We start from the raw sequence: 14,229 nt of genomic DNA on the forward strand, positions 1-14,229 counted from the left end.
TTCATTTAAAGTTGATATTGATATGTTTAAGCAAAGCTTTGAACTTTATTTTAACTGTACATCACTTTACATTTAGCTTAGCCCCCCCAGAACCAAAGTAAATGCACGTTGTCCAACATCCACACACACATAAACACACTCAAGCTACCACACATAGCACGAGGTGTCTTATCAACAATGGGCAGAAAGGAAATGTAATTAGAGCCAAATAGGGAACCTTCTTTTGTCAAGTGAAATCACAGGTATGAAAGAAAGGTCTTCCCACCTCCGCCACCACCATCTCTCCTTCCAACACCTCTCCCCCTTTTACTTTCTTCTCTCCTCCATCTCACTCTTTCTCTCTCTCTCTCTCTCTCTCTCTCTCTCCCTCCCTCTCCATCAATACCTCTCTCTCTCCATCATCAGCACTAAATTCCCATTGATGTTTCTTTTCTTCTGCTGTATCGATCGCTTCATGAGAAGGAGGGGAGGAAGGGAAGAAGGGAGAGATGGCGTTATCTGTTAATTAATTTGTCCTGAAGCTGGCCGCCTATTAATCAGACAGATAAGAGGCATTGGATGGCTGAACAGCGCAGACAGGCTGGTGGGAAGGGGAGGGGCTCGGGAAAGGCACACACAAACACACACAGAAATACACACATGCAGAAACTCATAGAAGCTTATGTATGGCAACTTACGTAAACACAAGTAATCCAAATAGGCTGATGGAACAAGCAGACAACACACGGTACAACGGTGCAACATTTCTATATAATAATATTATTAAGTGCACAATAAAAACATATACATATTCACAACACTCAAAGTGCTTTCACACAACACAATCCTTTACACACACACACACAAACCACGTCCTGATAAAAATCGTTGACGTACTTCAATAAGAAAAGACGCACTTTCAGCTCAATAAATTAATCACAGGGGTTTTAATTATTGGTGTTTCCTTTGTGTGAGTTTGTACACATACGTGTGCATTTCATGTGTAATTAGGGAGAAGTTTGTTGATCTATAAATAATATGCAGACCATATAATCAACATACAGCTGGGCATCCAAGCCTGTTTTGGAAGATATTTACAGTTGGTTTTACCTTGTGTGTATTTGCTTATTTGTGATTATGTGTGTGTGTGTGTGTGTGTGTGTGTGTGTGTGTGTGTGTGTGTGTGTGTGTGTGTGTGTGTGTGTGTGTGTGTGTGTGTGTGTGTGTGTGTGTGTGTGTGTGTGTGTGTGTGTGTGTGTGTGTGTGTGTGTGTGTGTGTGTGTGTGTGTGTGTGTGTGTGTGTGTGTGTGTGTGTGTGTGTGTGTGTGTGTGTGTGTGTGTGTGTGTGTGTGTGTGTGTGTGTGTGTGTGTGTGTGTGTGTGTGTGTGTGTGTGTGTGTGTGTGTGTGTGTGTGTGTGTGTGTGTGTTTGTGCACACTTTTTGAGCCATGTGTGCTCCACTGGATCAAATTCCACCAGAGGGATGTGCTGGAATTGATTGAACCCTGCGTGCTGTTCCAAATACCAGAGTGCTGAAATCACACACACACACTCACTCTCTCTCTCTCTCACACACAAATGTAAAAAAACACCCAACCAGTGACATCGTTTAATGATATTAACCCCTCACTCGTGTCTTCTTCTCTTCACTTGACCCCAGGGTTTAAACAGATTCAATAAGTGTGTGTGTTAATTTTAGACGTGCCCACGCTTATTCCCCCTGCCCTGGATGAGTAGTGAAGTCCTGAGGACCCCCTAAGACATCTGCCTCTGTGAATGAGATGTGTGTGTATGTGTGGGTGTGTGCATGAAGACCCCCTTAAGAAATTCACCTCTAATCCCTTCTGATGATTTCATTAAGTAGAAGAAGACACTGCCAGTTGGCAACAGCACTCCTCCCTTCACTGAGCTGTGTGTGTGTGTGTGTGTGTGTGTGTGTGTGTGTGTGTGTGTGTGTGTGTGTGTGTGTGTGTGTGTGTGTGTGTGTGTGTGTGTGTGTGTGTGTGTGTGTGTGTGTGTGTGTGTGTGTGTGTGTGTGTGTGTGTGTGTGTGTGTGTGTGTGTGTGTGTGTGTGTGTGTGTGTGTGTGTGTGTGTGTTAATCAAACACATTTGGATTAATTCCAGTATGTTCCTTTACATTTATGTCTATGCATATCTGATACTGTATGTGTGTGCGCAGCGGTGTTTACTGTATTTGTGTGTGAGTGTGCATGTTTGTGTGTGTTTGTGTGTTTGTGTGTGATGGAGATTTTAACAGTTGCAGATAGAATGAATTACAGCACATTATACACAACAATAGCCTGCAACCTGGACATAATGAGACGCCTGCCATTACCCATCAACACACTGTGAGATAAGAACCCCTAATGCACATGCACTCACACACACACACACACACACACACACACACACACACACACACACACACACACACTCTCTTTCACACACCTACCATCTCAAGAGGAGGCACATGGCAGCAGATGTTGTTGAAGAAATATCTTCCTTCTCATCTGCCTGCTTCTCCTGGCAGGATGCTTCTCCCTGACACACACCAAACACACACACATAAACACACACACACTGGAGGGCTGCAGTGAGGTCTGACAGGTGTGCTCACATGGGCCACTGTCTTTGCCTTTCCTATGAAGGCTTGCACACACACAAGAACGCAATGTAGGCAGACAGCAGGTGTGAATGGACAGGTGTGTGAGGAGAGGACAGCTGTGAGGAAAGGTGTGAGTGGGCAGGTGTTCCATTAAAGAGATAGACAGACAGACAGACAGAGAGGGGGAGACAACCAGCGAGCGTCTGGTCCACTTAAACAAGAATGTAATATAAATATTTTAAATAAGGAAGTTAAAATAAATCAAACCAAATGATAGTTACAGTACAGAAAGTGAAATGCAGACATGCAACAAGCACAACATGTGGAACAGAGAGAAACCAAACATACAGGACATGAGGCTGAGATGTATTGAGATGGATGGAAGAAGGTGAAGCCAGAATCAGACACACAGATGGTCAGTCGCAGATAGACACTGACAGATAAAAAAGTCATGGATTGCGATTTGGAGAGACAGACAGATAAAGACGTAGGCAAATAGAAAGACATGGATTGACACCGGAGAAAGCAGGACTTTTGAGGCCATAGCGGCAATTAGTGTGTGTGTTTGAGTGGTGCAGCAGCGATGGCCAGCATTGATCCATGGAGGCTGTGTCAGGGGGAGATAAGGCCTGCCTCTCCCCAGAGAACAGCCCTGGGCACAGGAGAGAGAGGAGGATGATGAGGAAGAGGAGGAGGAGGAGAACTCTGGTCAACCGGAATGGATGGAGGGTGGGCAGGGAGGAAAGGGAGAGGAGCTGATCTTGACTCTCTTGATAGCTTTAAAACAAGCTTCACCACCCTCTGTTAGTTTGACTGTTATCAACAAGTAAAACAAAACATTCCTTAACTCTTAGATTTCGGTTTTGGAGCAAACCATTTTAACATCTCTTGCTTTTCTTCTGCTTCTGAATTGTCCTCAGGTTTCTCCACGCTGTCTTTGGCAGACCAGATGAGTCTACTGCAGAGTGCATGGATGGAGATCTTGATCCTTCGTGTTGTGTACCGCTCACTTTCCTTTGAAGACAAGGTGAGCATCTTTGACTTAAGTTTGCTCCTAGCTCTAGATATATACATACAAATGTTTAGACATGTTTAATACAATCTCTCTGCCTCTCTTTAGTTGGTGTATGCTGAGGACTACATCATGGATGAGGACCAGTCGAAGCTAGCTGGACTTCTGGACCTGAACAATGCCATCCTTCAGCTGGTCAAGAAATACAAGACTATGAAGCTCGAGAAGGAGGAATTTGTCGCTCTGAAGGCCATCGCTTTGGCTAACTCAGGTTAGACATTCTTCACTTTTATTTCTGTCTGTGTGTTTGAGTCAGCAAGCACGCGACTGGTTGAGGAAGAGTTAATCCTTGGAATCTCCTGTCCCTCGGGACTCATTTAAACTGAACCATCAAAGAACTGATTTCAATACTCAGCATCCAAACACACTCACACACACACACAAACACACAACTGCCACACATCCCCATTACTTTAACTCACAGAGACACTTCTTCTTCTAGTCTTGTAATGCACCTGCAGCTGACAAAATTTCCAACTTTAACTTTTAAACCGACACACATTAGTCTCTTCATACACTTAAAAGTCTCTCGTTCTTATTTTACAAAGGTACCCAAAGGTACAAACACACACACACACACACACACACACACACACACACACACACGTCTTCAACCAGAAGCCCACCTCCCACCCCCGAACAAAGTGGCGATCCCTTTTACAATTAGCATAGTCGTCTCTTCAGATGCCTGTTAAATAAGCTAAAATCATTAGAACCCAAAGTCTGTCGATAAAGCCCCCTCTCTGATGTGTCCAGCTGCATCGACAGCTGACTGACACACGCGCACACACACACACTCTCACACACACACGCCTTCTTCCTCCCATGACCCGTCTTTTGAACTTTGTCTTGGAAGCCGGCCAGCTCTTCAGTACTCTTTAATTACAAGGGGGGAGCTGTCAATACAATGTGTTTAAATGGGAGAATGCAATGCGAGAGCTTTGAATAGGACGGGAGGGGCCTTTTGTTCTGATTCTGCCACCAACATCAACACAGACACATGAGGCAGACAAACAAATTCAGAGCTTTTTCTCAAATATGCCAATTTCATCTCTCTGACTCATGCATAAACACATATTCAAACATAAAACATTAGTTCATACTTAAATGTGAGCCACTGAACAATGATTTGCCACACGCATAGAGTACATACTGTCATGCACATGCAGAAGATATTGACATGTTGTTTTCCTGTGGGCTATGTGACAATCAATCTCTTGGCTGTGCCTATTTGTGTGTGTGTGTGTGTGTGTGTGTGTGTGTGTGTGTGTGTGTGTGTGTGTGTGTGTGTGTGTGTGTGTGTGTGTGTGTGTGTGTGTGTGTGTGTGTGTGTGTGTGTGTGTGTGTGTGTGTGTGTGTGTGTGTGTGTGTGTGTGTGTGTGTATTGGTCTATGAAATGTGAGAATTCTGGCTGGTTCTGCCGGCTAGACACAGTGTTGATGGTCGTGTTGATGGTTATGAATATTCTGGTCCGTAACATTTCCCAACAGCACTTAGGAATTGCTCATTTTGTCTGATTGACATCAAACACTGAGGAAATGTAGCTTCCCAAAGATATACAATTTATAAAAACACGAAATCAGAAGCTGAAATCAGAGAATATTTTCTTGTTAATTGTTAAATGTAGAGACAATAATGTCTAAACCAACTGATGGTGTAGGCTCTTGAATCCAGGTCTGCTGTCAAGTTCAAGGCAATTGAAGAGCTGGAAAGATAGACAACTAATTGAGTAAATATCAAATAGAATATTTTCTATTCTGTAGACAGAAACACTGCATGCTGTTAAAAGCTCAAATCCTTTGCCTGTGGAACATGCAATTAAAAAAATATCCAGATCATTTCAGGGAGGATTTATCTATTAAAATAATGAAGTCACTATGGAGAAAACTCACATTTGAACTAGTCCTTTAACTGAAGGCAATATAAACAGCTGACGCCCAAATAAGAACTTTGCTTCATCGCCTAGACTATCTAACTGCTCTTCAAGACAACAGAATGCTAGCATTAGCATTTTGAAGGGCACTGACACTAATTAATTCACAGGATGCTAATCGTCTGCATTAATGAAGCCAAGCCTTAAGAAATGTTAGCAAACGTGCCCCACATGTAAAGACAGCTAAACTAGCCATGGGAAACAAGAGGCACGTGTGTGTGTCTTTGTGTGTTGTGTGTGTCTGTGCATTCATTTACATGTGTGTGTGTGCATTGTGGGTTCTGTGTTAACATGTGTGTTTTAACAGCCTTATGTGCTCGTGCTCATTAACGTCTGCTGTTTTACTTGTGAGTGTACTGCGGGTCAGAGCACAAGCAGCAGCCATGTCTACCAGCTTAAATACTTAGCACACAGCATTAATCAAAAACAATGTGAAACTCATTAAACTTCATTTAAACTTACTGCTATTATAGGCTGTAATTCAGGTAACCACTTATTCAAATCCAGTTTAATAAGAAAGGAGATTGTTTTAATTGAGATAAACAGTAATACTTTTAATTGGTACATTAGGCACTTTATCATGGATTGCTTCACTTTGCGTAATATACTTTTATATAATATATGTACCGGTATATAAATATTTCTTTAATAAAAGCAAATGTATGATGTATGCTAAATGGCTAAATATAGAGCCTGCAGATGTTCTCATACAAATATATTAACAAAAAGTGAAAAGGACAAAAAAGAGATCTTAAAAACTCTGGTTTTTCGATTACCGGTATATTTGTTTAATCAACGGAAATAACAACCATCCTTATCAACCTTAATAAATATATTTTCCCTATTGCTTTCTACTACATAAAAAAAAAGGACCACTCACTATTTAAACTGGGGAAAAAGTAAAACCTCGGAGAACAGATAGAAGCTGAGTTTTCTATTGATCCCTAAAGAATCCAACACAGTGACTGGTCTGCTCCTGCATACTGATACATTACGCTCTTTAGGTCCAACACATGTGATTGTGTTTGTGCACGAGTAAGTGTGCATTTCTTTGTGTGTGTGTGTTCACACATTTTATGTTGAATTGATTTGATCTGAACAAAACCATTTTTCGGTTTATGTTTGATATTATGCATGTTTTCATAGATTCTTTGCCTTGGTTTTTTTAATGTGTAGGTATGTGTCAACCCAGCACACATGCATAGCGTGTGCTCTGAGAAGCACCCTAGCATTGTTTTAAGGTGTCTTCATGCACTCATCGGTCTCACCCTCTCTGCAGATCTGGTTTTTGTGTGTAAGTTTGTGTGTTGGGGCGTGGCGGCCTATCAATAGTTTCCTTGTGATTATTATTTAACATGCATGTAGTCATTGATCGGAAACATTGATCGGAGGTTGGGAGCTAAAGGCCAACTCACATTAAGACTTTGCCTCCCTAAGGGGCAATATGGAGCATTATTATTGAGGGACATTCTCAGCCTTTACTGCCACATGTGCTGAGACGCACCTTACGTGCCAGCTCAAAGAGAGATTACAGATGTGTGCAGGCAAATGCTTATCCACACACACACACACACACACACACACACACACACACACACACACACACACACACACACACACACACACACACACACACACACACACACACACACACATACACACACACACACACACACACACACACACACACACACACACACACACACACACACACACACACTCTCTGTTAGTGCGTCTCTTCATCATTCCACAAGTCTATCTCTTTCTTCTCCGCCCACTCGTCTCGTTGTGTGTCCATTCATCACACCCACAAATCCACACTTTAAAGACAGAGAAAGAGGCAGCGACTGATTTTAAAGCCCTGTTTCTGGCTTTAGTTTTTACTATAAAATGTAAAGTGTAATGACATTTTGAACTAAAGAGTGTTTAGTTTAATGTACTACATTCATCATTATACTTTTAGAGACTTATTTTGTCTGCAGAATTAGATACTGATGGTCTATATTTGATTGCAATTGAAGTGTTTTGCACTTTTTTATACATACAAATGTCACAGTTTAGTACGCCTTAAACAATATCCACCAATGAGCATGTGGCATTGAGTCTGTTTGGGTATTGGATTGGATCTTTAGCCCCTCTCCCCTTTCTAGCACTGAGCTTTCAGCCCTGCAAAAAAGCCTGCATTTATTGCTGGAAACTTCAAAACATAAGCAAACATAAGCATTAAAAGCATAAGCAGGGTGGTGGTGGCAAAATCGAAAGGGACTTGGCTTGGCAGCTGGAAGGTCACCAGTTCAAGTCCCTGAAAGACCAAGTGCTACCGAGGTGTCCCTGAGCAAGGCACCGTTCCCTACACTGCTCCCCGGGCGCTGTACATAATGGTAGCCCACTGCTCCTAACACTAGGATGGGTCAAATGCAGAGAAACCTTTTCGTTACATAATACCTGTACTACGTAATGACAATAAGTTGAATCTAATCTAATCCCAAAAAAATAAAAATGCTGTCATCCAAAGAGTTCACTGCACACTGGGAGGGCTGAGGCTTATATTAAATACATTTTCAAATGTTATCATGTTCTAATAATAAATACAACTAACCACAACCTGCTTTTTCCCTTTTTTTGATTTAGCAAAACATCTGTGGGATACAAAACATGCCTTATCAAATATATTTGTGTCCACTTTAAATGTGTAATGGCGTATTCGTCTTCCTTTCCCTCCAGACTCCATGCACATCGAAGACGTGGACGCAGTGCAGAAGCTCCAGGATGTGCTCCACGAGGCCCTGCAGAACTACGAGGCCGCCCAGCACCAGGAGGACCCCCGCCGGGCGGGCAAGCTGCTCATGACCCTCCCCCTGCTCCGCCAGACCTCCACCAAGGCCGTGCAACACTTCTACAGCATCAAGCAGGACGGCAAAGTCCCAATGCACAAACTGTTCCTGGAGCTGCTGGAAGCCAAGGTCTGAGGATGGAAGGACAGCCAGTCTGAATCTCACTCTGAATGACCTCTTGCTCTTTAACACGCACACACTCTAACACACACGCACCCAGACACAAACATATGTCCCTTAAGTTTGTCTGCTGACACGTCCCCATATGAAGAAACGAGTAACCGAAACCTCTCACCTGAACCTCCACGGTCTTTGACGAAGGGCGCTCACTTGACCTTTTTGTTTTGGGGAAGATGCTGACGGACTGACTTGACCCCCATATGACGAAGGAAAGAAGATATTTCCTTTTAAAACTCTTATCAATCACTCGACAGTGAACATTGAAGAGAGCAAAACTGATGCATTAAATAACAATTAAGATGTTATTAAAGACGAACGCTTGAATGAGGACACATTTAAAAAGAAACTGAAACTCTTTCAGTTCTGAGAGACTCTAAGACTGCACTCGTGTCTCCTTTCCCTCCCTATTTCCCCCAACAGAGTTTTTTTAAGTGTTCTAGAAGAAAACAAGAGGAGAAAAAAAGAACACTGAAGCAGTATTAATGACATGTGTTGTAAAAAGTACTTGTACAATGAAATGTGGATGGATGGACAGAAAGAAAAGAAGAGGAGATTTGCCCTGCCAAAGAATGGAGCTCATCCATTCAGAGGATGCCAGCAAACTTTGTCACAACTCAAAACTGTTTCTGGTTAAACTACCGGTTGCTTCTGGTGCTGCTGGTTTTCAGTTTCGCCATTCAAATGTTTCTGGTTGTTATAAAAACCAGCAGAGCCAGGATTAGAAACCACTGCTGTCAACACTCTCTGGTTCTCCCTAAATTCAGATCCTGGCTTCCTGGGTCTCCCCAACTTCTACTTTACTTTTATTAGGATCCCGGCCTCCAAAACCTGTCAACATAACCATAAAGATAGTGTTTGCACACTTGACAAGCTGAAAATGTTTCCAAATATTGAAACCACCTGAGTTTATAATTCAAAAATATTAACAAAATAAGACTTGATCTAACGGATTCCTGCTTGTCCAACTGGTAGTTGTAGACCCGTCTACATTCTCTGTATTTATTCGGTCAGACCCTCCTCTTGTGTTCTGATGTCTTTGTGAAAGCTTTCAGCGCTCAATGGTTCCGGTTTGTAGCTCTCCACACAAGTCAGTAGAGATTTCAGTCTGTCATCGTGCCATTAAGATTAGTCCAGTCCGTGCTCATTACCCAAACTCCAAAAACCTCAAAGTGTCACTGCAGAACTTCCCTCTCTCTCCGCTGCATTCACAACCTCCAGCTCTCCTCCTGCGTCAGAAGATATTTCTGTCGTTCATTCGGAGATTGCAGGGGCGCTTCAGTCACTCAACACAATACAAACCAGAAAGAAAGGTGTGCTGACAAAACTGACTACTGAAGAACAACTATTGTTGCTTTCAAACTCTTATTTATTTTCTTTATTTCTATCTTGAAAATAATCTTAGCGATGAAACCAGTACTAGGGTTGTAAATAATTGTCATCCTGTATATGACATATAACACGGCTTTGTTTTTGTTATTAATATTGTCTTCTTAAAACTGAATCAATCAATATGTCTTTCCTTTTTTCTATCAGCTTGACCACTTTCAGCAATTATCATATATATATATATAAATATAACAAGTAATAATGTATTAACAAATCAGCGTTTATCTTAGAAAACTCTGAGCAATAGTGGTTTTTAAAGGAGGGGTTTGTGCATATGGACTAAGTCTGCAATATTAACATAATGTGCCAGTCTTAAACTCGGGAAAGAGAGAGGATGGGGGTCAGAGGGCAGTTTGTAGCTTCTCATTCTCTCTCTGTCACTTGCCATACGCTATTAGATAACAGTCAATATTTTATTTGTAAGAGGAAGCTAGACACGAATAAATATGGACCAGAAATGTGAGGATGAGATGCTAACGCTGCCGTCACCGAAAAAGCCATGTGAACAACGCATGTTTGGCTGAAGGACTAACACAAGCAGCTAAAGACTAACATGACCCCAAGTTGCACCTTTGTTGTGACCATGCTCTGTCACTTTAAATCGAATTAAACTAGACAGTTATTTATTTGAAATCAGCTGTTCAGTCAAACATAGTTTTTGTCCTCAATGCGTATGTTTATTTAACCACGTGGCCGAGTGTGGGGACCTTCAGAATAACCTGAGTCTGTGCTGAGGGAAACAGTGCTGCAAACAAAAGATCGCTATTGCACTTGTTGTTGTTTATAAGCATCTATGACAACATCTTAAAACCAATGATCCTACCAAATACAGTAGAAATTGATGGAATTAATTATAGGTAATCTTTAGAGGGAATTATAAATTATAAAGATATGACTGATACTCATACATTTGATTTTAAGCTTGTCTACTTGTACTAAATATATACAACGCTATGTGTATTACAAGTCTCATCAAATATAATTTTTAGGGAAGTTGATTCAATTAAATAATTGAACTTTTAAATTGTCATTTTTTAAAGAGATTTTCCAGGCATTTTTCAAGTCAAAAATGGCCGGTTACATTTAAGTGCAGGGTTTATTGGCAAGAGATGGAAAGCTGAGCTTATAGGAATCTGAGTGACATTTTACAGTCAAGTGAAGAATCATTGATTTCATCGTTAAAGCAAGATTGTATGGCTGACTGATCCCACCTTAAACAGGTGAAGACAGTCCAGGGATTTTTTTTAAATGTCATTTTTAAAGCCGAATAAGAATGCCAAAATGTGTAATGTAGACGACAGTGTAATCTAATATAAAATGGCGACTTGTCACAGCTGAGGAGTGCTGCAGTTTAGGTGTAGTTGATCTCTAACATCACACGCTCTGTATCAAACATCAGTATTATTAGTAAGGGGTATTTTCTCAGCCTTCTTAAACATTGTATATTGTAAATTATACAGATTATAATTCTAACATAAGACATTTTATTGGAAACAAAATCGAGAAAAAAGAAAAAAAATGTAGTTCAGCCTCGATGTGTGTTCCATGTTGGTTGTTTTTTCTATTAAGAAAAAAACCTGTTTTCAGTTTCTATCCGTTTTTTTAGTTTTAAAGTCTTTCTGTTCGATCTTTTCCTCCTTTGACGAGTCCTCTAAGGCGTTGCTGTGTACTTTGTCTTGTGGTGATTCCCGTTCGTGTGCCGTGTTCTTCTTCTTCTTCTTCTTCAGACTACACGGGGTAGAGCAGAGGCCATGTTGTCTGTCTGTCTGTCGGACACTGGGTTCTCTCTCAATGAACCGGATACAAGGCTCTTCTTCATTTAACTAGACCACCCAGATCAAACTACAGTATTCATCTTTACCAAACTATACATAATTCAATATTTAGTATCTAAATGAAGAAACACCATACAAGTATTTAAAGAGGGATCATTTGTGTAACTTTCCTGTAGAATAAGCAGTATACTGTATATCTTTAGGTTTAAATAACGATGAAATGAAAAGGACATTTGAGTAATTTCAGATCTGTAGGTGACTCTTTTTTTATAAACTCGCTGTACATACCTGCCTTCCATACAGCTCGTCATCTTTACAGTTTCAGCAGTCAAAAAGAGATAATATGAAGACGAAAAACGTCTCCTCCCCATTGTTGTGTCCGGTTTTCGCTCATTTAGTGGAAAATACCTTGTTTGACAACAGAGAGTAACAGACATGTCAACAATAAGACTTTAACTACTTTGTGTGTTGATGGGAAATAGTCACTCATTACATTTTTGGGACGCATTTCTGCTTTAGCCCAGGACTCACAAAGTCAAGATCTAAACTAAAGTCTCTTTTAATGAACATGTTGGTATTCTCATTGTACCTCTTTATACACATGTATCAATTATGCGCTACAAATGGCATTTATTCAAAGACTCTAGGACCCGTCACAATTCTTAAACATTAACATATAATGGTTTTAGGGAAGAAATATGCATTGAAATAATTTCACAGGTTACTTAAATATATTTTCCTGTTTTCACTGTAACTTAAAACACCATGTCATTGTCAGAAAGATGGGGTTTCTTATTATCATCCACTGTACATTAACCTACACACAACTTATGAGAGAAAGGTGCTCTTTTCTTACTATTGTTTCTCCTCTGTTACTGTTTTTAATGATTTGTCAGTTGTCTAACCTATCCTGTGTACTTCTGAACAATTTAATGCGATGAAAGATGTCACACACTTCTCCTTATTTATTAGTTAGAATAAAAGTTAGAATTGGTTATAATTCATGTTTTCAAAGGAATCAACTGCAAATATGGATATGTATATATTTGTTCTTTTTAATTAACTTAAAAATCGAATTATCCTTGTCAGTTAAGTAATTCATTGAAAATGATGGTCCGGACAGGAATTGGTCTTCCTTTGTTTTGCTGGTTAAAAAAGAATACATCTAGCTGCTAAAATCAGGAGGGAGATTGTGTGATTCTTTCCAAGGGCTTGCTAGAACTTGCTGCTCATAGCCAATATATTATTTAGATATACAAGACGCAAGTGTTTTCATACAACACTTTTTTTCTAGTTTAAAAGCAATATTTTGATAACTGTGCAATGACGAGACATGATTGCACTTTTTGTGTTTTGTGTTATACATCTAAATGCTGTTTGCTATTCAATTATTCAGCGGTTAAGGTTCAAACCATATAAACGACAACAAACCAAACTGGTGTTTTCTATGAGGAGCGTTGGAAGAAGGACTGTGTGGGTTTTTGCAGAGCCATCGATAGAAAGAGTTTGACCTGGTTGCACTTTGGGCGCCATCTTATCGTCCGCATCTGGAACTTAGATCCATTAGCTGCAAATACTCAATGTAACAATAGTTTAACTGGAACAGAGGGAGTTTTTTTAGGCATAGGGACAACGCAGGATTGTCCATCTACCATGGCTGCCCCTGAAATCTGCTAAGGCCAAACTGTGTCTAGCTACAGCAGTGTTTAGTCATTTAGTTGTGTTTAATCCCCAGATGTAACTGCCCCTTTGTGCTGCAGACACCCCTGCAGTCTGAATTTGCAAATGTGAAGAAAGTATTAAAGGGAAAGAGAACAATGACACATTTGGATTCAAAGGATATTTAAAAAAGACCGGCTTTGTGGAGAAGAGTTGTGTACGAGAGACGACCCTGTAGTGTTATTAAAAAAAATGTCTGTAGATTTTAGATGTGCTTCACATCAGTAAATGAAAAAAAGAAGAAAAAAAAAAGAAACAATAACCTGTATATTTTTGTGACGTGTATCATACAAGTGTGCTCCAACAATAATGTCCATTTGTGTAAATGTATTTATTTCACATTGTATATATTGTTCAATGCAAAAAGAGAGACCTATGATTCTGTAACTTATACTACTATGGGTTGAAACATTACATGTGTTACTCCAGACTATGCCTTTCAGGATTATTACAGTAGAGCAATATCAATTAAAACCAGGCTTCCAGTTTTGACACCTGTCTTTTGTCTTTGATTTATACACACATTTCTCTGACAGTGGTACCAGTGAGCATTTAATTTATGGTGATAGTTCACAGAGCATGCATGTTCTCTCAGTGCTTTACTTCGCAAGATTATGTTTACGCCGCCTCCAGACGGACAACAGTCCTGAAAAACACCGCCCAATTTATTTTAATGAGGCCAGGTCGGGGATGACGCAGAGGCGAATCCAGTTTGTCCCACAAGAAAGGTGAAGCTCTACTTTTAC

General features: G+C 40.4%; 1 protein-coding gene across 19 annotated transcripts in view; it reads left to right on the forward strand.

Annotated features, from left to right (window-relative positions):
* The window catches only part of esrrga (estrogen-related receptor gamma a), a 147,253-nt gene extending 133,276 nt beyond the window's left edge, over window positions 1-13,977 (forward strand). For all 19 annotated transcript variants that reach the window (XM_079665525.1, XM_079665519.1, XM_079665522.1 and 16 more), the window contains 3 exons: window positions 3,505-3,611; window positions 3,705-3,867; window positions 8,314-13,977. In XM_079665525.1, coding sequence (XP_079521651.1) covers window positions 3,505-3,611; window positions 3,705-3,867; window positions 8,314-8,558 — 515 coding nt within the window. In that variant the 3' untranslated portion in view covers window positions 8,559-13,977. The remainder of the gene's footprint in view (window positions 1-3,504; window positions 3,612-3,704; window positions 3,868-8,313) is intronic.
* Window positions 13,978-14,229: the final 252 nt, after the last annotated feature.

Source organism: Notothenia rossii, assembly GCF_949606895.1.
Source record: "Notothenia rossii genome assembly, chromosome: 2".
Taxonomy (NCBI): Eukaryota; Metazoa; Chordata; class Actinopteri; order Perciformes; family Nototheniidae; genus Notothenia; species Notothenia rossii.